At 47.0% G+C, this 23,229-nt stretch overlaps 1 protein-coding gene across 1 annotated transcript; it reads left to right on the forward strand.

The window, feature by feature from the left end:
- Positions 1-17,754: 17,754 nt before the first annotated feature.
- JUN (Jun proto-oncogene, AP-1 transcription factor subunit) lies at positions 17,755-22,469 on the forward strand. Its single transcript, XM_073593860.1, has 2 exons — positions 17,755-17,899; positions 20,743-22,469. The coding sequence occupies exon 2, from the start codon at positions 20,818-20,820 to the stop codon at positions 21,775-21,777; it is 960 nt and encodes a 319-aa protein (XP_073449961.1). The 5' UTR covers positions 17,755-17,899; positions 20,743-20,817; the 3' UTR covers positions 21,778-22,469.
- Positions 22,470-23,229: the final 760 nt, after the last annotated feature.

Raw genomic sequence — 23,229 nt, forward strand, 5'->3', positions numbered from 1 at the left:
AGAGTGAGTCGGATGAGGACATGGCTGGATCCCTGGGCAGGTAAGTGCCCCTTTATTGAAAGTCAGCAGGTACAGTATTTGTAGCTGCTGACTTTTAATTTTTTGGGGGGAGACTGGAGCTCCTATTTAAGGAAGGGTGGGCTACCTCCAGTGGCGTCTCCAGCTTTTATATTTGGGGGGGCACATGGGGGGACAGGGACAAAAGTAGGGGGTCAACTATAAAATGTAAATGCAAGTAACAGAGTCCTGGTGGAGTCCTTCCTGCAACTCGCTCTTCTCCCTGCCAATGAGGATGCAGGGGAAGGAGCAGATCGGGCGGCCGTGATTGTGTGAGTGCTCGCATTATGCAGTGTCAGCGAGACAAAAGACATTGCCTTTTTGTAAAAAAAAAATAAAAAAATGTTTTTTTAATTGGGGGGCACATGGTGGGGCACAGCATAATGTTGGGGGGGGGTCAGGGCCCCCTCTGGCCCCCCCTAGGGACGCCATTGGCTCCTTCCAGGCACACCTGTCATTAATTTATCTATTGCTATAGCTGCTCAACTTGGAGATTCTCAAAAATTTAGAGTTAGAATCCTAGTAGACAAAGGAGCCTTGACGTGGACACTGCGACTTCCACATATATGTGTGCAACTTAATCTTCTGTTTTAACATGAATTGGTGAACAGGGTCATTTTTTTTTTCTTTTTCAGGCCAGCTGGAAAATTTTTGAAGTGCTGGAGTTAGTCTATAAAGTCCAGCTGAACGTTCGGGTTAAAAGTCAGCTAAATAAATTTTTAAAAAAATGGTGCTCTCCTGGAAGCAGTGGTCACTCTGCAGAGGTCAGACATGCTGGGTCAAAGCTGGAGCTCTCTAGTCAGAAAAGCTCATGCTTCCTGCTGCCCCAGTATACCTAAGGCTCCATTCACATTTGTATGACTCCAAAGTTGCCGCCGACTTTGGAGTGCAACTTTGACGCAACTTTGGATGGGCGCAACTTGGATATGACTTCGGCTTTGACCAGTGATAATGGACAACTGTTGCATTGTATAACATTCAGGTATGACTTTCATGCAACCTCTGAGGGTTAACCTTGAAGTCTATGGCCCTCAAGTTGCATTAAAGTCAGACCAAAGTAGTGCATGAACTACTTTGAAGTCGCTGCAACTGCAACTAAGTCACGCATATATGAATGGTTATCATTGGGAACCAATTGTCATCCGACTTTGATGTCCAAAGTTGCATGACAAGTTGCACAAGTGTGAACGGAGCCTAAGGTTAGGTTTCCGCTACTGCGACCCCAAAGTAGCCCGATTTACAGTGCGACTTTGCGGTGCAATTGTTGATGCAGTAATGCGACTGGTGAGCAAGAGTCGCACCGAAGTCAGAACAAAGTAGTGCAAAAAACCCTTTTTGGAGACGATGCGACTTGAGCCGCACCAATTAGAACAGGGACCGTTGAAATACATGGATTTTGACTTGTCATGTCACTTTACATGTGTCAAGTTGCACAACAACTCGCAGTAGTGGAAACAGAACTCCCTACCCCAGTATTTCCAGTTAGCTCCCACCCAACCTGTCTGCCTTAGGTTGTAAACCCCCCCAAAAAAAAAAAGTTCAGCCTGCACATCGCCAGTTCAGCGAACACCCGAATTTGCAGGGTTCTCAGTGAAGCCCCTCACAATGCACAGCGCACTGTATAGTGTATAGCTGGTCGTTGAATGGGCTGGGAAGCCGCCCTCTGCATCCTTAACAATGAATTAGTCATCGGCTTCCCCACTGACAGCTGAATGAAAAATAAACATTGCCGGCAATAGAAAAAAGTAAAAAAAAAAAAAAAAAAAAAAAAAAACCAACATGGGGGTCGACCTCCTCCCTTAATATATGCACCGCCCTTTGGCGTGGGGTCCCCTCCAAAATCCATACCAGACCCTTATCTGAGCATGCAGCCAGGGAGGTCAGGAAAGGGAGGGGGGGGGCGAGTGAGCCCCCCTTCTGAACCATACCAGGCCACATGCCCTCAACATGTGGGGGGGGCTTTGGTGCAGGGGGAGCTCCGCCCCTCCATCCCAAAGCACCTTGTCCCCATGTTGATGAGGACAAGGGCCTCTTCCCGACAACCCTGGGAGGTGGTTGTGGGGGTCTGTGGGCAGGTGGCTTATCGGAATCTGAAAGCCCCCCAGATCCCGTCCCCCCCCATGTGAAAAAAGATTATGGGGTACTCATTCATCAAAAAAAGTGTGAAAAATAAATAAAGACAGGAGGCAGTTTTTGACAATTCCTTTACTAAAAAAAAATAAAAAAACAATGTTCCTCCGATTTAGATCCATTGTCAATCACAACGCCCACCGCACCCAAAAAAAAGAAAAAAAAAAGCTCCACCCACAATGAAAGCTAACCACCCAATGCCTGCTCCGCCTTGACAGCTCTTAAATAGGTGGCCCCGCCCCCTGTGATGTCACGACCCAGCATGCACTGGTGTGCCAGACCTCAGCAGAGAGACCACTTCTTCCACACAGAGAACAAGAGTCTCACTTTGCCAAGGGACAGGCTTTTCTGCTCAGGCTGTGGCTGCTTTGTAAGAGGAAAAAAAAAAAGGAACTTTAGGACTTTGAGCCACAGACCTGAAAGAAGTTTTCATATCAGGAGTCCTGACTTCACTCCAGATCAGTAAATCAGAAAGATATGAAATGACTTTATTGTGTTGGCAGCCAGACAGGTAGCATTTTCCAATCAGTGCAAGTTTTCTATCGCAAGAAAATGTAGTTGTGTCTTCCGTCATCACTGCAGATTAGGAAATGGGACAAAGGGCGGGAGGAGCGCGTCCTCGTGTATAGATCGCCAATAGAGTCAATAATCACAAGATCTGCACTACTGATATTTATAGCAACAGATTTTCTATTGGGCCCATAAATAAACCGCCACGCCGGAATATTCCAAAGTTCAGGACGCGCCGATAAACGGCTGCGATTTCTCGGCTGGCGCTCACGGAGCAGTGACGTCTGACAGTGATAAATGAAAAAAAATATATATATATATATAAAAAATCCCAAAAATCTCATGGAGGTTAAATATACGGCCCTATTGATATACATAGTGGGGACGAGAGTTCCCTCTATATGATTTTGTGGAGTGATTTGTATGCGATTTTGCGCGTCACATTCACCTGAATAGTCTGCCCTACACGCCTTTTTGGCCCGAAAAGAAGCTCCTTCTCCTTTTCGGGCAACGAGCCTCATGCGATTTTGAAAAGGCGCAGTTTGCTGCCACTGCCGTGCGACAATTGCGGCATAATCCTATCATGTTTGGGGTACCATTAGTGGATAGTGGTGCCCAGATTACGCTTTGCGCAATGATCTCCACACGATTTGGAATAGCGGTCAAAAATCGCAGCGATTCTGCCCGCAATTCCAAATCGTAAGTAAAGTGTATATGGAGGAAATTTAATGTCTTTCTGCAGCTCTAAAAAAAAAAATTGGACATGTGCAATTCGTTTCGTTCAGAATTAGTTTTTTAATGAATTTTGACAAATTTGTTGATTCGGAAACATCCGAATTAATGAAAACCTATTTAACAAATTTTTCAGAATAATTGCAAATTCGTAAATTCGAAAGTCCGAAAATTCAAAAATCTGAAATAATACTAACTATTAAATTATAGTTTTTGGAATTTCCTTTCAAATTTGGCTGAATGTAACGAATACGAATTTATCCGAAGTTACAAATTAACCGAAATAACGAATGCTGCATCTAAACGAATGGAACCTAACAAATTCATAATAATAAATAATAATAAAAACTTTTTATTATTTATTATTAATTAGTTCTGTTCCATTTGTTTAGATGCGGCATTCGTTATTTCGGTTAATTTGTAACTTCAGGTAAATTCGTATTCGTTCCATTCAGCCAAATTTGAAAGGAAATTCCAATAACTATAATTTAATAGTTAGTATTAGTTAGTTATTTATTATTTAGAATTTTTGAGTTTTCTTTCTTATTTTTGGATTTTTGAATTTATGAAATTACGAATTTACAAATTAGCAAATTTAAAAATTTACGAATTTTTGATCTTATGAATTTTTGAATTTTCCAAATTACGAATTTTTGAATTTACGAATTTCTGAATTTTCCAATTTTTGAATTTACGAATTGCGATCATAACGAATGACCCAAAAAACGAAAAAAAAAAAAAAAACAAATAAATGAAACGAAAACAAACTAAATTTTCAGCAGTGCACACGTCTAAAAAAAAAAAAATACTTCCTGGTGATCCTGCCATGGAGGTCCTTGTTTAGGCACTTCCTGTTATAGGGTGACAACAATCTGTCCCTGTCTTAAATTCTGCTCCTGTGTTGTCGCTCTGTCAGGCTCTCCCCCCAATGAAGACTACAAGCGTCAATTTATTTATTTTATTTATTATTTATAACAAGAACTTATATCACTCAGTCAAATTTTTACGCAGCACTTTACATACATATTGTACATTCACATTGGCTGAAGCACATTGTACAGGACTCGTTCACACTCATGGCTAACATAGGGGGGCATTGAGCCCCCGTTCACACCGGTGCAATTTGTCACGCGATTTGATAGGTCGCACCCCATTGTCGGCAATGGAACTGTTCAAATTGGTGCGACGCCCACTTTGCAGTGCCACACCCTGGTGACACCTGCCAGAGGGGTGACACCCAAGTCGCCAGGGCAGTGCTAGCAACCAATCATCAGCTTGCAGCTCCCGCTCTCTGTCCAGACCCGCTGTGTCTCTCCAGCCCTCCGGACTGTCGATGGAAGTTATGATAGGAGGAGAAGTGATGAGGGGGCGATGTGGGGGGGCAGCTGAGGACAGCAATGGGGGAAGGGGCGGGCGCTGTGAGGGGGGAACTGAGGACAGTAATGAGGCGCTGTGGGGGGGAGCTAAGGACAGTATTGGGGCCCGGGGGGGGGGGACCTGAAGAAAGTAATGGGGTGCTGTGAGGGGCTGAGGACAGTAATGGGGCGCTGTGAGGGGGGGCTGACAGTAATGGCGCACTGTGGGGGGGGGGGACTGAGGACAGCAATGGGATGCTGTGGACAGTAATGGGGTGCTGTAAGGGGGAGGGGCTGAGAACAGTAATGAGGCGCTGTGAGGGGGAACTGAGGACAGCAATGGGGTGCTGTGGGGGGCGGGAGGGAGCTGTGGAAGTAATGGGGTGCTGTGGGGGGCGGGAGGGAGCTGTGGACAGTAATGTGGCGCTGTGAGGGGGGGACCTGCAGACAATAATGGGGTGCTGTGGGGGGCGGGAGGGACCTGCAGACAATAATGGGGTGCTGTGAGGGGGGGACCTGCAGACAATAATGGGGCGCTGTGAGGGGGGGACCTGCAGACAATAATGGGGTGCTGTGAGGGGGGGACCTGCAGACAATAATGGGGTGCTGTGAGGGGGGGACCTGCAGACAATAATGGGGCGCTGTGAGGGGGGACCTGCAGACAATAATGGGGCGCTGTGAGGGGGGGACCTGCAGACAATAATGGGGTGCTGTGAGGGGGGGACCTGCAGACAATAATGGGGCGCTGTGGGGGGCGGGAGGGAGCTGTGGACAGTAATGTGGCGCTGTGAGGGGGGGACCTGCAGACAATAATGGGGTGCTGTGAGGGGAGGCTGAGGACAGGATTGGGGCACAATGGACAGTAACAGGGTGCTGTGGGGGGCAGGAGGGAGCTGAGGACAGTAATGGGGCACTGTGAGGGGGGCTGAGGACAGTAATGGGGTGCTTGGGGGGGGGGGGACCTGAGGACAGCAATGGGGGAAGGGGCAGACACTGTGAGAGGGGGAACTGAGGCCAGCAATGGGGCGCTGAGGACAGTAATAGGGCGCTGTGAGAGGGGGCTGAGGACAGTAATGGGGTCACTGAGGACATTATTGGGGGGGCCTGAGGATGGTAATTGGGGCCCGAGGACAGTAACTGGGTCACCGAGGATATTAATTGGGGGGACTGAGGACATTATTGGGGGAGACTAAGGACAGTAATAGGGTCACTGGGGACAATAATGGGGGGAAAGCCTTGCCGCCTTGTTGGGGGGGGAGGGGGGTGACACCAACCCTAGTGACGTTTCTGAGTCCATATTAGGTCAATGATGTCACAAGCATGTCCGTCCCTTTGTTACATGTGGCTGCGGAGAATTCTCTGCCTGCAGCCGATTGGACGCTGATTTGGCGGAGTTCGGACCCACCCTGTCCTTATACCGAGTGACAACTATAATATTCTGGATTTGTCATCGCTTTCAGTCTCAGTGACAACAGCCTCCTGGAGGGTAAATCTTCCTAATGGGGGGGTCACAGACAACAATAAAAACCCAACAGAGAGTCTAACCCTTCCACACTCCATCCAAAACTTACGCTTTCTATACACTAGAACATGGGATCAGGACTTTGATCTGATTGGCCTGCGTAGCCAGTTCTCTGCTCCCACGCCGGGATCTGTTGCCGTTCAGACGATCGGCGGCACGTTATTCCATCCAGTTCTCGCAGCCTCCGCCGTCCATGGAAGGGTTAACGCCCTGCTGGTTCCTGGACCTGGAGGCAGAGCAGCCCTTCCCAGGGGCCCCCAGAGAGGAGGGGCCCAGGCTCTCCCCATGCACAATATATGGTCATTATCTCCCTCTCTCCCAGGACTGGGCACAATGGCTGCCAATCAGAGCGCAGCCAGCACACACCCCTGAAACCCATTGCCAGCCAGGCGACGCTCCCGCCCCTTAACCCCTTCCGCACCAGCGGGGAAAGTGACTGCGAAACTGGGACAAGAGGTTCTCCACGTATCGCTCGGCTCCTGGGAGGAGAAGGCGTTGGATGAACTTTTGCCACAAAGTAACTCCCAACCTCCTCCAACGCAACACAGAAAAGGAGACGAGATACATGTTACTTCTTGGTGTGATCTGATTGGACGGGAGAAACTAAATCCACTGCGAGAGTGACCAAGAAAAAAAATACCCCCCAAAAAACTGGACCGGCCCCTGTTGGTGATCCTCGCGGGGGAAGTTGCGATTCGTGCATTTTTTTCCCGCACCGCATTCAAAGCGCACTGCAGTTGCGATCTGCAGCAGGTGTCAATGTTAAGTTAAGGACACCCCCAAACGCAGTGCGCTTGCCTGCACCGGATCGCACAGTAGAAAAAAAAAAAAAAGTACCATGCAATTCGGTTGCAGTGCGTTTCCAGTAGTGCGATTTAAGCCCATTCAAAATGAATGCATCGCACTGAATTGCATATGGATTGAAACCCGTGCGAAACGCGTAAACGCACATTAATGTGCCGTAATTAGGCTGCAGTCGCACCTGGGCATTTTGAATCTCAGGCAGATTTGCCGCTTTTAAAACGCCCAGGTGCGGATTACAAATCGCACAGACGCGTTTTTGATTAACCACTTGCCGACCGCCTCACGCATATATACGTGAGCAGAGCGGCACGGGCAGGCAAAATCACGTACCTGGTACGTGATTGCCTTCCCGCGGGCGGGGGGTCCGATCGGACCCCCCCCGGTGCCATCGGCGGTCGGCGTTTGGCTGGGAGAGTTGAGAGACGAGGGGGAGACCATCCGATCGTGGCCCCCCCCTCGCGATCGCTCCCAGCCAATGAGAAACATCCCTTGTCTCTGTATAGTACACAGAGGCAGAGGATGTGATGTCATCTCTCCTCGGCTGGCCAGTTTCCGTTCCAGCACCGAGGAGAGAAGACATGTAAGTGCACCAACACACACACAACACAGTAGAACATGCCAGGCACACTAAACACCCCCGACCCCCCCCCCGATCGCCCCCCGATCCCCCCCCAATCACCCCCCCCCCCCCTGTCACAAACTGACACCAAGCAGGTTTTTTTGTTTTGTTTTGTTTTTTTCCTGATTACTGCATAGTGTCAGTTTGTGACAGTTAGCAGTGGTAGGACAGTTAGTATTACCCCCCTTTAGGTCTAGGGTACCCCCCTAACCCCCCCTAATAAAGTTTTAACCCCTTGATCACCCCCTGTCACCAGTGTCACTAAGCGATCATTTTTCTGATCGCTGTATTAGTGTCGCTGGTGATGCTAGTTAGGAACGTAAATATTTAGGTTCGCTGTCAGCGTTTTATAGCGACAGGGACCCCCATATACTATCTAATAAATGTTTTAACCCCTTGATTGCCCCCTAGTTAACCCTTTCACCACTGATCACCGTATAACTGTTATGGGTGACGCTGGTTAGTTCGTTTATTTTTTTTAGTGTCAGGGCACCCGCCGTTTATTACCGAATAAAGGTTTAGCCCCCTGATCGCCCGGCGGTGATATGCGTCGCCCCAGGCAGCGTCAGATTAGCGCCAGTACCGCGAACACCCACGCACGCACCGTACACGCACCGTACACCTCCCTTAGTGGTATAGTATCTGAACACATCAATATCTGATCCGATCAGATCTATACTAGCGTCCCCAGCAGTTTAGGGTTCCCAAAAACGCAGTGTTAGCGGGATCAGCCCAGATACCTGCTAGCACCTGCGTTTTGCCCCTCCGCCCGGCCCGGCCCAGCCCACCCAAGTGCAGTATCGATCGATCACTGTCACTTACAAAACACTAAACGCATAACTGCAGCGTTCGCAGAGTCAGGCCTGATCCCTGCGATCGCTAACAGTTTTTTTGGTAGCATTTTGGTGAACTGGCAAGCACCAGCCCCAAGCAGCGTCAGATTAGCGCCAGTACCACTAACACCCACGCACGCACCGTACACCTCCCTTAGTGGTATAGTATCTGATCGGATCAATATCTGATCCGATCAGATCTATACTAGCGTCCCCAGCAGTTTAGGGTTCCCAAAAACGCAGTGTTAGTGGGATAAGCCCAGATACCTGCTAGCACCTGTGTTTTGCCCCTCCGCCCGGCCCAGCCCACCCAAGTGCAGTATCGATCGATCACTGTCACTTTTTTTTGTAGCGTTTTGGTGAACTGGCAAGCGCCAGCGGCCTAGTACACCCCGGTCGTAGTCAAACCAGCACTGCAGTAACACTTGGTGACGTGGCGAGTCCCATAAATGCAGTTCAAGCTGGTGAGGTGGCAAGCACAAGTAGTGTCCCGCTGCCACCAAAAAGACAAACACAGGCCCGTCGTGCCCATAGTGCCCTTCCTGCTGCATTCGCCAATCCTAATTGGGAACCCACCGCTTCTGCAGCACCCGTACTTCCCCCATTCACATCCCCAACCAAATGCAGTCGGCTGCATGAGAGGCATTTATATGTCCTCCCGAGTACCCCTACCCAACGAACCCCCCCAAAAAAGATGTCGTGTCTGCAGCAAGCGCGTATATAGACGTGACACCCGCTATTATTGTCCCTCCTGTCCTGATAATCCTGGTCTTTGCATTGGTGAATGTTTTGAACGCTACCATTCACTAGTTGAGTATTAGCGTAGGGTACAGCATTGCACAGACTAGGCACACTTTCACAGGGTCTCCCAAGATGCCATCGCATTTTGAGAGACCCGAACCTGGAACCCGTTACAGTTATAAAAGTTACAGTTACAAAAAAAAAGTGTAAAAAAAAAACACAAACAAAAATAAAAAAAAATAGTTGTCGTTTTATTGTTCTCTCTCTCTCTATTCTCTCTCTGGTGTTCTGCTCTTTTTTACTGTATTCTATTCTGCAATGTTTTATTGTTATTATGTTTTATCATGTTTGCTTTTCAGGTATGCAATTTTTTATACTTTACCGTTTACTGTGCTTTATTGTTAACCATTTTTTTGTCTTCAGGTACGCCATTCACGACTTTGAGTGGTTATACCAGAATGATGCCTGCAGGTTTAGGTATCATCTTGGTATCATTCTTTTCAGCCAGCGGTCGGCTTTCATGTAAAAGCAATCCTAGTGGCTAATTAGCCTCTAGACTGCTTTTACAAGCAGTGGGAGGGAATGCCCCCCCCCCCCCACCGTCTTCCGTGTTTTTCTCTGGCTCTCCTGTCTCAACAGGGAACCTGAGAATGCAGCCGGTGATTCAGCCAGCTGACCATAGAGCTGATCAGAGACCAGAGTGGCTCCAAACATCTCTATGGCCTAAGAAACCGGAAGCTACGAGCATTTTAGGACTTAGATTTCGCCGGATGTAAACAGCGCCATTGGGAAATTGGGAAAGCATTTTATCACGCCGATCTTGGTGTGGTCAGATGCTTTGAGGGCAGAGGAGAAATCTAGGGTCTAATAGACCCCAATTTTTTCAAAAAAGAGTACCTGTCACTACCTATTGCTATCATAGGGGATATTTACATTCCCTGAGATAACAATAAAAATGATTAAAAAAAAATATGAAAGGAACAGTTTAAAAATAAGATAAAAAAGCAAAAAAATAATAAAGAAAAAAAAAAAAAAAAAAAAAAAGCACCCCTGTCCCCCCTGCTCTCGCGCTAAGGCGAACGCAAGCGTCGGTCTGGCGTCAAATGTAAACAGCAATTGCACCATGCATGTGAGGTATCACCGCGAAGGTCAGATCGAGGGCAGTAATTTTAGCAGTAGACCTCCTCTGTAAATCTAAAGTGGTAACCTGTAAAGGCTTTTAAAGGCTTTTAAAAATGTATTAATTTTGTTGCCACTGCACGTTTGTGCGCAATTGTAAAGCATGTCATGTTTGGTATCCATGTACTCGGCCTAAGATCATCTTTTTTATTTCATCAAACATTTGGGCAATATAGTGTGTTTTAGTGCATTAAAATTTTAAAAAGTGTGTTTTTTCCACAAAAAATGCGTTTGAAAAATCGCTGCGCAATTACTGTGTGAAAAAAAAAAATGAAACACCCACCATTTTAATCTGTAGGGCATTTGCTTTAAAATAATATATAATGTTTGGGGGTTCAAAGTAATTTTCTTGCAAAAAAAAATAATTTTTTCATGTAATCAAAAAGTGTCAGAAAGGGCTTTGTCTTCAAGTGGTTAGAAGAGTGGGTAATGTGTGACATAAGCTTCTAAATGTTGTGCATAAAATGCCAGGACAGTTCAAACCCCCCCAAATGACCCCATTTTGGAAAGTAGACACCCCAAGCTATTTGCTGAGAGGCATGTCGAGTCCATGGAATATTTTATATTGTGACACAAGTTGCGGGAAAGAGACAAATTTTTTTTTTTTTTTTTTTTTTTTTTGCACAAAGTTGTCACTAAATGTTATATTGCTCAAACATGCCATGGGGATTTGTGAAATTACACCCCAAAATAAATTCTGTTGCTTCTCCTGAGTACGGGGATACCACATGTGTGGGACTTTTTGGGAGCCTAGCCGCGTACGGGACCCCGAAAACCAAGAACCGCCTTCAGGCTTTCTAAGGCCGTAAATTTTTGATTTCACTCTTCACTGCCTATCACAGTTTCGGAGGCCATGGAAAGCCCAGGTGGCACAAACCCCCCCCAAATGACCCAATTTTGGAAAGTAGACACCCCAAGCTATTTGCTGAGAGGTATAGTGAGTATTTTGCAGACCTCACTTTTTGTCACAAGGTTTTGAAAATTGAAAAAAGAAAAAAAAAAATTTTTTTTCTGGTCTTTCTTCATTTTCAAAAACAAATGAGAGCTGCAAAATACTCACCATGCCTCTCAGCAAATAGCTTGGGGTGTCTACTTTCCAAAATGGGGTCATTTGGGGGGGGGTTGTGCCATCTTGGCATTTTATGGCCTTCAAAACTGTGATAGGTAGTGAGGAGTGAAATCAAAAATGTATGCCCTTAGAAATCCTGAAGGTGGTGCTGGGTTTTCGGGGCCCCGTACGCGGCTAGGCTCCCAAAAAGTGCCACACATGTGGTATCACCGTACTCAGGAGAAGCAGCTGAATGTATTTTGGGGTGCAATTCCACATATGCCCATGGCCTGTGTGAGCAATATATCATTTAGTGACAACTTTTTGTAAATTTTTTTTTTTTTTTTTTTTTTTGTCATTATTCAATCACTTGGGACAAAAAAAATAAATATTCAATGGGCTCAACATGCCTCTCAGCAATTTCCTTGGGGTGTCTACTTTCCAAAATGGGGTCATTTGGGGGGGTTTTGTACTGCCCTGCCATTTTAGCACCTCAAGAAATGACATAGGCACTCATAAACTAAAAGCTGTGTAAATTCCAGAAAATGTACCCTAGTTTGTAGGCGCTATAACTTTTGCGCAAACCAATAAATATACGCTTATTGACATTTTTTTTACCAAAGACATGTGGCCGAATACATTTTGGCCTAAATGTATGACTAAAATTTAGTTTATTGGATTTTTTTTATAACAAAAAGTAGAAAATATCATTTTTTTTCAAAATTTTCAGTCTTTTTCCGTTTATAGCGCAAAAAATAAAAACGGCAGAGGTGATCAAATACCATCAAAAGAAAGCTCTATTTGTGGGAAGAAAAGGACGCAAATTTCGTTTGGGTAGAGCATTGCATGACCGCGCAATTAGCAGTTAAAGCGACGCAGTGCCGAATTGTAAAAAGTGCTCTGGTCAGGAAGGGGGTAAATCCTTCCGGGGCTGAAGTGGTTAAGCCCTGATGGACAAGGCGAAACGCATCAGAGGCGGAGCTCAAAAGAAGAGCACTGCTGAGGCCGTTCACATTTCTTTTCACCTGTTGAGTTAGTGGTGGGCGGAGTCTCTCCTCCTCCAATTAGCGCAATTTTTAACAGTGCGTTTTGGTGCGATTTTGTCATGTTTCAGAATTGCACCGTGATTGGAGTGCCATTAAGGCTGCAGTCACACCCGGGCGTTTTTGAATCGTGAGCAGATTTGCCGCGATTCTGCCCGCGATTTCAAAACGCACAGGTGTGAATGACAAATCGCATATTTCAGATGGTATTCATTTGAAAAGGCATCTAAAAATGCAGCGCGGTTCTGCCGCGATGGTCGTGTAATAAATCGCACTCCAATCACGGCAAACCGCATTCGCGTGAAACTCGTCACCCCATCTCGTTCAGGAGCTTCTTTTGGGGCGACATGTTTCACAAAATGCGGATTGACACAATTGCATCGCGATTTATCGCAGCAGAACCTCATTTTTAGGCGCCGTTTAAATGAATGGCATCCGAAATGTGCGTTGTGCGATTTGTCATTCACACCTTGAGCGTTTTAAAATCGTGGGCAGAATTGCGGCGTATCTGCCCGCGATTCAAAAGACCCAGGTGAGAATGAAGACTTAACGGCACCCCAAACACGGTGCGTTTCTGCCATGTGGCGAAATCGCAGCAAAACGCTCAACTAAAAATCGCGCTAAATGAGGGGATGAGAGACACCGCACACCACAGGTGTCGCTCTACAGGTGAAGAGAAATGTGCGCCTCTTGAGCCCCGCCTCTGATGCATTTTGCCCCGCCCGTTGGATTTTAATCAAAATTTTGTCGCCCAAAAAAGGAGCAGGATTGGGCGACAAACGCACACAGCTCCCGATCGCAAGCAGCTTTACGTTTGCCACCAGCAACTGTCCCGGGAATGCACAGGGCGCGCGCTCTTGGCACAGCTGGGTTTGCAACGCGGTACGCAAAATGTGCAGCCGTTCGGCACCAAGCCCCACCTGCTTAGAGGCCGCATATTTGCGTGCCGTCGGCGCCTAGGGGGGTTAAGGACTTGAATTTGACTCAGTGGAGTCAGTATCTTGTAGTCCCTCTACAACAGGACTCAGATTGGGAGAGGGAGATGCAGCACCAGGAACATGCTGATAGGAGGAGAGAGCAGAGAGATGAGCTCATCATTGTGCTGCTTCCCCTTTTACTGTCCAGTCGCAGGCTGGGGGCGGGTCCAGCACGGCTTAGCCCCAGAGGAAGCTGGTTGGGTGATGCTAGCCATCAGACTGAGGACATCTAGTGGTAGCAAAAAAGTACTGCGGGGGAAATCTCTTGATTGAATATTGGCACAAAATTTGGTTTCATTTTTTTATGGTCTATTTTTTTTTTGTGCTATTTTTGGCTGGAGTTCTGCTCTAAGGGCCGGTTCACACCAAATGCAATCCAGTAAAAAAATGTTCTGCATCAAAAACGCATGGGCTGTAGATTATATGGGTTCAAATTGCAAAGTTCCATCCGGCGCAGTCAGTTCCAAGGCAGAAAAAAAAAAAAAAAAAAAAAGTACAACATGCTGCATTTTGCCTTCTTCACAGAACTGTACCGGAACGCATCAAAACGCACCACATAAAAAAAAACAGGAAACCTTAGAGAAAAAAGGAGAATCAAAGAGGGGAAAAAAACGCACTGGAACGCATGGAAAACGCATCAAAAAACACGCATGCAGAAAAACATCCGGAGTGTTTTTGTGGAGTGAACTGTAAGCAAAAACGCATCTGAAACGCATCAGATGTGCGTTTTTGTCGTGTGAACTGGCTCTAAAGGCTAATTCACACCCCAAAAACACACTCCAGATCCATTCCAGATGCGTTTATGCATGCGTGTTTTTAACGCATTCCAGTGCGTATTTAATGCATTTCTGGATGCATTCCAGGTGCTTTTTTTTCTTTTTTTTTTCTGTTTTTGGGGGGTCCAGTGCATTTTTGATGCCTTGTGGTGCATTTTTGATGCGTTTTACCAGGTTCCAATATAGTCCAGTGCAGGAAAAATGCAGCATGTTCTACTTTTTTTTTTCTGGAATGCCCTGGAACTATGCCATTGGAAAACATATAACCTACTTTCCATGCGTTTTTGATACAGAAAAAAAAAAACGCACAGGACCGCACGTGGTGTGAACTGTCCTTATTTTGATGATTGGGGCGTTTGTCTACTTTCCTCTGATTAGAAGGTAAGTTATGAGAAAGTTTTCATCTACCGTCTGATGCACTTCAAAGGGCAACTTCTCAGAAATCCAAATTCTATCTCATGTATCGTTTTTATATCATTAACATGTTAAAGCTTATATGAGATTTTATCACTCGGCTTTAAGACCGATTCTTGTCCCACCGTGACCGGTTCTCTTGAAGGTCAGCGAGCGTCTACCACGGTGGCGATCGGTACGCGGCGGAGAACGAACGCGAAGCGTGACTTTTGTGAAACTTTCCGCCGAGTTTTTTTTTTTTTCCGTTGAACGTCTCGCCTCTGAAAGCCAATCGGCAGCGAGTGTTGCGAGAGGACGGGCTGGGGCGCTCGATCGGGTTCCTGGGAGGCGGCTTTGTGTACGGTATGTGCTGTTTCTACGCTACCACAACAGAAGGATGACGGCGCTCGCAGGAAGGGGTGTCCCTCTGCCGGCCCAGCCGGATTAACCCCGTACATGCCGGACTCCGCGTCCCTGCCGGGAACTTCTCACACTCCGATCCGAGGACATCGATCGTCTTCCCCGTCCTCCATAAATACATCTGTAATCCCCGCAGAAATCTCTAACAGTCTCTTCTATCTCCTGGGAACTCTATTGGTGAGATCTCTGCCTTGGTCTGTACACCCGCTGTGCCCATTATGAGGGGTGCCCACCATCCCTGTGCTGAGTTCCCAGGTCTGTACATTTGCTGTGCCCATTATGAGGAGTTCCCACCATCCCTGTACTGAGTTCTCAGGTCTGTACACCTGTTGTGCCCATTATGAGTGCCCCCCCCCCCCCAAGCTGTCACTCACAGCCAAGATGTTCTGCAGCAGCTGCTGGTGACCATTAGTATAGCTGTTGGTGCCAACCGAGTGGTTCCGTGGCAGTCTAATGGTCTGCCAATCACAGATCCAGTCCAATGTCAGTCCAGCCGAGTAGCAGCTGCTGCAGAACCTCTTGGCTGTGAGTGAACAGTATGGGAGATGCCGGGAAGGTTCTGCAGCAGCTGCTATTCACTTCACAGTGTGCGCAGAGCTGTCAGTACAGCCAAGAGGTTCTGCAGCAGCCACTAGTGACTTCCTAGCACCACCAGAGGGGGGCACTCTCAGACAAGAGGTTCTGCAGCAGCCACTAGTGACTTCCCAGCACCACCAGAGGGGGGCACTCTCAGACAAGAGGTTCTGCAGCAGCCACTAGTGACTTCCCAGCACCACCAGAGGGGGGCACTCTCAGACAAGAGGTTCTGCAGCAGCTGCTACTCATTTCTCAGTATTGGCTGGACTGACAGCTCTGGGGACGTTAGGAACTCAGAGAAAGCTGCTGCAGAACCTCTTTCCTGGGAATGACAGTTCTGGGGATACTAAGAAGTCACAAGCAGCTGCTGCAGAGCCTCTTAAATCGGCACCGACAGCCCCGCTACCAATGAGAAGAGAGGCGTAGCTGCTGCGGAACCTCTTAGCGGAGCCGCCGCGCACAGCCAGGAGGTTCTGCAGAAGCGTACCGCCCTGCCAATTACAGAGCCTGAGCTGCGGGTCCCAGCCAAGAGGTTCTGCAGCAGCTGCTACTCCACATTCCCCAGTGTGGGCTGGATGCTGAGAAGTGAGTAGCGGCTGCTGCAGAACCTCTTGGTTGGCACTGGCAGTTTGGGCTCTGTGATTGGCAGGCCACTAAACTGCTGCAGAACCTCTTGGCTGTGACAGACAGTTCTGTAAACTACTAGGAAGTCACTGTCAGCTGCTGCAGAACCTCGTGGCTGTGAGTGACAGCCCTGCTAATGCTGCAGAACCTCTTGGTTGGACTGACAGCTTTGCTAAGAGGTTCTGCAGCAGATACTTCTCACTGCTCGTTGTTAGCAGAGCTGCCAGTCCCAGCCAAGAGGTTCTGCAGCAGTTTAGTGACCTGCCAATCACAGCCAAGGGGTTCTGCAGCAGTTTAGTGACCTGCCAATCACAGCCAAGGGGTTCTGCAGCAGTTTAGTGACCTGCCAATCACAGCCAAGGGGTTCTGCAGCAGTTGCAGTCCACTTCTCAGCATTCGCGGAGCTGTGGCTGGCCATTAAACTGCTGCAGAACCTCTTGGCTGTGATTGGCAGGCTACCAAACTGCTGCAGAACCTCTTGGCTGTGATTGGCAGGTCACTAAACTGCTGCAGAACCTCTTGGCAGTGATTGGCAGGTCACTAAACTGCTGCAGAACCTCTTGGCAGTGATTGGCAGGTCACTAAACTGCTGCAGAACCTCTTGGCTGTGATTGGCAGGCTACTAAACTTTTGCAGGACCTCTTGGCTGTGATTGGCAGGCTACCAAACTGCTGCGGAACCTCTTGGCTGTGATTGGCAGGCTACTAAACTTCTGCAGGACCTCTTGGCTGTGATTGGCAGGTCACTAAACTGCTGCAGAACCTCTTGGCTGGACCAACAACCCTCCTAATGCTGAGAAGTCACTAGCAGCAGCTGCAGAACCTCTTGGCTGTGACTGACAGCTCTGCTAAGAGGTTCAGCAGCAGCTGCCACTAATTTTTCAGCATCTGCGGAGCTGCCAATCACAGCCAAGAGGTCCTGCAGCAGTTTAGTGGCCTGCCAATCACGGCCAAGAGGTCCTGCAGCAGTTTAGTGGCCCGCCAATCACAGCCAAGAGGTCCTGCAGCAGTTTAGTGGCCCGCCAATCACAGCCAAGAGGTCCTGCAGCAGTTTAGTGGCCCGCCAATCACAGCCAAGAGGTCCTGCAGCAGTTTAGTGGCCCGCCAATCACGGCCAAGAGGTCCTGCAGCAATTTAGTGGCCCGCCAATCACAGCCAAGAGGTCCTGCAGCAGCTGCCAGTCACCAAGTTCCGCCAGGAGGTTCCGCGGCGTCCCCCCCCCCCTTTCCAAGCCTCGATCTCCCGATCGGTCGGACAGCCGCGGCGCGCACTACGTCATCCCACAATGCCCCGCGGCCGGCCGGGCGAGCAGCATTACCTCATCCCGTCATCCCCCGCGACAGTTAGAATCTTCTAGGGCGGTCACCATGGCGACCGAGCCTCATTTGCAAGCCGGGCCCCGCCCTCCTTCCCCGCCGGCCAATGGGGTGGCGCGGGGGTGACATCATGCCTATTTTTAGTGGCTGAGCGCTCGCCGATAAGAGTTAGTGCGGCGCCGCTCGGAGCTCAGAGATTCGCAGTGACTGCAGAGCGGCTGGACGGTCCCCGCCGGCTGTACAAAGTAAGGAACCGGGGAGAGGGGAGGACAGAACTCCGGGGGGCTCCAGAACAACTTTCCAGCCAATGGGATCTGAGGGGGGGATCAGCAGGTGACAACTTTCTGGAGGGGTACAAAACTTCTGACCAATAGGAGAGCAGCTTGACAATTTGGGGGGGAGAAGAAGTCACCCCCATCCACTTTTTGTCACTTTTGGAAAAGTTTGAGCTCCCAACCAATCAGAAGCCGGCGCCGGATGCAGAATTTGGGGTTCGAATCCCAGCAGCGCGGGAAACGTGTGAACTTTTTTTGGGGGGGACAGAACTTCTGACCAATAGGAAAGTGGCGCCGGGTTGACATTGGGGGGCACATGGTCCTGGCTGACTGATAACGTGACTACATTTTTGGGGGGACGTCTGGAAAGTAGTCGGGGGGTCCCAGGACACGGGGCGAGGTGGCTGATTGGGTCTTATTATTATTATTTATTATTCAGGATTTATATATTTATTATTTTTTTATTATTTTTGAGGATTTATTATTATTATTATTATTATTATTCAGGATTTATATAGTGCCAACTGTTTTTTTTTTTTATGGGGTTCATGGAAAAGTTGGGGCGACCTGTTGGGGGGGGGGGCATAACATGATCTGGGGGGGTAACAGAAGGGGGGGGGGGGTTGTAGAAGTTACATTTGTGAAGAAGAAAAAGTCAGAATTGCTCCAAAAAAGTCAGAATTATTAGTATGGGAAGTTTTTCTTCTTTTTACTTTGTATCCGAGTCATGTAAAGCAGAGATCCCATCCTTCTATCTGTCCTATGAAGAATAGGTGCTATTAGGTCTTGTTACATTGTATCAGGTTTATAAAGTCTATGATTTTGTTACAATGTAAGTTATACTGACTAGTTATTATTATTAATAATAATAATAATAATATTATTATTTTATTTTGTTACATTGCATCTAAGTCATGCAAAGCAGAAGTTCCATCCTTCTATTTATTATATTAGAGTTTATGAACAATGGGTATTATTACTACTTGTTACATTGTATCCACTTTTATAAAGTCTAGGTAGTATGATTTGTTACAATGTAACACACTTTGCAGACTAGTTTGCTATTATTGTTTTGTTACATTGTATCCAAGTCATGTAAAGCAGAGAGCCCATCCTTCTATTATATGGAGTTTATGAAGAATAGGTTTTATCACCACTTGTTACATTGTAACCAGTTCATGCAGAATAGCCCCTATTATTGTTACGTTGTATCAGTTTAAAGCAAAAATAGTTATTACTTGTTACAATGTATGGAGAATACTTCTTACTACTTGTTACATTGGACCAGGGTAAAGCAGAATAGTTACTAATACTTGTTACAATGTATTACTCCTATGAAGAAGATTTACTATTACTTCTTCTTTTTACATTGTATCAAGTGCCTACCCTATAGAATTAATCTCATGATTACATTGTATCAGGCTTAGGCAGGATAGTTAGTATTATGTCTTGTTACATTGTGTTGAGTTTATACACAATGGAGTTCATAACACTTACTGTTACATTGTATCAAGCTGATGCAGAATAGCCCTTATTATTACATTGTATCTAGTTTAAGTAGAATTGTTTCTGTTCTTGTTACAATGTATCATGTTGATGGACAATAGCTAAACTTCCTTGTTACTTGTAACTAGTTTAGGCAGCATAGTTACTATTGCTTGTTACAATGTATCTAGTAAATGCAGAATAGTTACTATGCAGTATAGTCCTTATTCCAGTTAGTGTATCAAGTTTATGGAGTATAGTCCCTATTCTGGTTACAATGTATCACGTTTATGCAGTATGGTCCCTCTTTTTGTTACAGTGTATCAAGTTTATGGAGTATAGTCCCTATTCTTGTTACAATGTATCACGTTTATGCAGTATAGTACATATTCTTTTTACAATATATCAAGTTTATGCAGTATGGTCCCTCTTCTTGTTAGTGTATCAAGTATAATCCAAATAGTTCCTATTACTTACCACATTGTATTAAGTGTATGGAGAGTAGTCTATATTCCTTGTTACATTGTAACTAGTTCAGGCAGCATAGTTGCTTTTACTTGTTATAATGTATCAAGTTAAAGTTGAATAATCCCTGTTTTGGGTACAATGTGTCAGGTTTATGCAGTATAGTCCCTATTCTTGTTACAATGTATCACGTTTATGGAGTATAGTCCCTATTCTTGTTACAATGTATCACGTTTATGGAGTATAGTCCCTATTCTTGTTACAATGTATCACGTTTATGGAGTATAGTCCCTATTTTGGTTACAATGTATCACGTTTATGCAGTATAGTCCCTATTCTGGTTACAATGTATCACGTTTATGGCGAATAGGCCCTATTCTGGTTACAATGTATCAAGTTTCTGCAGTATAGTCCCTATTCTGGTTACAATGTATCAAGTTTATGCAGTATAGTCCCTATTCTGGTTACAATGTATCAAGTTTATGCAGTATAGTCCCTATTCTGGTTACAATGTATCAAGTTTACGCAGTATAGTCCCTATTCTGGTTACAATGTATCAAGTTTATGCAGTATAGTCCCTATTCTGGTTACAATGTATCAAGTTTATGCAGAAGAGTTAATATTACTTGTTACATTGTATGAAGTTTCTGCAGGACAGCCACTATTCTTGGTAAAATCTATGAAGTTTCTGCAGCCAAGTCCCTATTCTTGTTACATTGTAGCAGGTGTATGCAGAAGGGTGAATCTGACTTGTTCCATTGAATAGAGTTGCTATGACTTGCAGTGTAGTATTGGGCTTATTGTATGGCAGTTGAATGGTGTGTATGACCGGCCAGTAACAACATTCTCCTTGCTTTTTGCAGGACGCACTTCCTCCGCGGCCCCCCTCAGCGACTGCCGGACAAAGGAAGGAAAGTTCTCGGGGCGGCTCACTTTGTATGAGCAGTAAGATGGAGCCTACTTTCTACGACGATGCACTGAGCGCCGCTTTCGCGCAGCCCGAGCCCGCCGGCTACGGATACAACTCCAAGGTGCTGAAGCAGAGCATGACCCTCAACCTGTCGGACCCCAACAGCGCCATCAAGCCTCACCTGAGGAACAAGGCGGCCGACCTGCTGACCTCCCCGGACGTTGGACTTCTCAAACTGGCCTCTCCCGAGCTGGAGAGGCTGATCATCCAGTCCAGCAACGGCATGATCACCACCACGCCGACCCCCACCCAGTTCCTGTGCCCCAAAAACGTGACGGACGAGCAGGAGGGCTTCGCGGAGGGCTTCGTCAGGGCGCTGGCCGAGCTGCACAGCCAGAACATCCTGCCCAACGGCACCTTGGCCCCGCAGCCCCCCGCCGCCGCCGCCGCCACCACCACCGGACTGCCACCCGTTCCCTCTATAGCAGGCAACACTGGATACAACGGCACTTTGCACAGCGAGCCCCCGGTCTACGCCAACCTGAACAGCTTTAACCCCGCCACCATCACCAGCGCCCCCGCTTTCAACGGCGGCGCCATAGGGTTCGCGTCGCAGCACCACGCCAGCCCCCCTCTCCCCGTCCAGCACCCCAGGCTGCAGGCTCTAAAGGAAGAGCCCCAGACCGTCCCGGAGATGCCCGGCGAGACCCCTCCCCTCTCCCCCATCGACATGGAGTCGCAGGAGCGCATCAAAGCCGAGCGCAAGCGCATGCGGAACCGCATCGCCGCCTCCAAGTGCCGGAAGAGAAAACTGGAGCGCATCGCCCGGCTGGAGGACAAAGTTAAGAACTTGAAGTCGCAGAACTCTGAGCTGGCGTCCACCGCCAACCTGCTGCGGGAGCAGGTCGCCCAGCTCAAACAGAAAGTGATGAATCACGTCAACAGCGGCTGCCAGCTCATGTTAACGCAGCAGCTGCAGACGTTCTGAACGGACCGACCTCTCGGAGGGAGGAGAGAGAAAGTGAGAGAGAGAGAAAGAAAGAATGCGTGCGCCTCGGGGGCGAACGAGAAGTAATTGAAACTCCTGGCTGGGACAAAAACAAAACCTAAAAAAACAAAAAACAGACAAACAAAAAAAAAAATAACAACAACAAAAAAGCGCCCGCCATGTGATTGTTCCTACGCACGTGCGCAAAACAGGAGACTGCCGAGCCTTTCCGTCGGAGCAAGTGGTGTGGTTTAGGGGGGCGAGTGAAGGGTTATCAATGGCCCAGCTCTGAACTGTGTGCAACATTGATCACGCCTGCATGGACCCTTTACGTTCGATGAATCATTCAGTATTAAAAAGGTTAAAACTAGAGACTCGTACTGCTTCTGTAGTCCTGGAACAGGCGGGGGAGGGGAGGGGGAGGTGTCTGTTCAGATTCTGCTACTTAACTGTGTCATGTGTACATACTGTAATTTTATTGTTTTTTTTAATGAATATATATATATATATTATAAATATATGCTGACGTGTCGTCAGTAAAATGGCTATAAGCATTTTTTTTTTTTTTTTATGTAAATGTTTATTTATGTTTTTATTTCGGGTTGATGAACCCAGTACTGTTTGTAAATAAGAAATATTTGGAACTCTTATGAGTTGAAAAACTTTGTAATAAAGTATATAATTTTTCTATTTTATTTTATTTTTTTCTTTTTGTCGGGAGGTTAATGATATTTAAGGAAAAAGAATGTTAAAGATATAGAATTTTTTTTATTTATTTATATTGGATTTTTTTTTTTTTTTTTTTTTTTACATTGCAATAAACATGCATGACAAAGTCTATTCAATGTCTATGGTGTTTATGCAGTATATTTCCACGTGGTGTAGAGAGCAATGCTAGGAAAAGTGGTGTGATCGATCCGTGTTTCTCAGGCTGGGTTCACACTGATGCGATTTTTGGATGTGGGTTTCCTCCGCATCCAATTCGCTTGACAGGAGAGGGTGATCGGCTCGCAATGAAGCCGGATCACACATCTCTGCGGCGGCTGCGGAGCGCACAGCAGGAGGGTTCTGTGCATCTTTGGCTCAGTTTTTAGGTCTGAATTCGTGAAAAAATTTGGACCTGAAACGGTGAACGGAGACGCACCGGACCCCCTGCTGCGAGCCGCACATAGTGTGAACCCGGCCTTAAAGTTTTACTAAACCCACAACAGTAAAATCAGTCTGTATATGCAGTAAAGCATGACTGTTATCAGGGTTGCCTTTAGGCTGTCCGGGGCCCCGGGATTTCTATCTGACGGGCCCCCCTCAAAATATATTAAAATTCAATTTTCATAAAAAATATAGAAAAAACACTAAAACCATTATTAGCGGGCAGCAGGGGCAATAAAATCCTAGACCGGGAAGGTGATCAGTAAGGCGTGGGGGTGTCAATTACAGAAACCGATCCCCTGT

Source organism: Aquarana catesbeiana, linkage group LG07 (assembly GCF_042186555.1).
Source record: "Aquarana catesbeiana isolate 2022-GZ linkage group LG07, ASM4218655v1, whole genome shotgun sequence".
NCBI classification, from domain to species: Eukaryota; Metazoa; Chordata; class Amphibia; order Anura; family Ranidae; genus Aquarana; species Aquarana catesbeiana.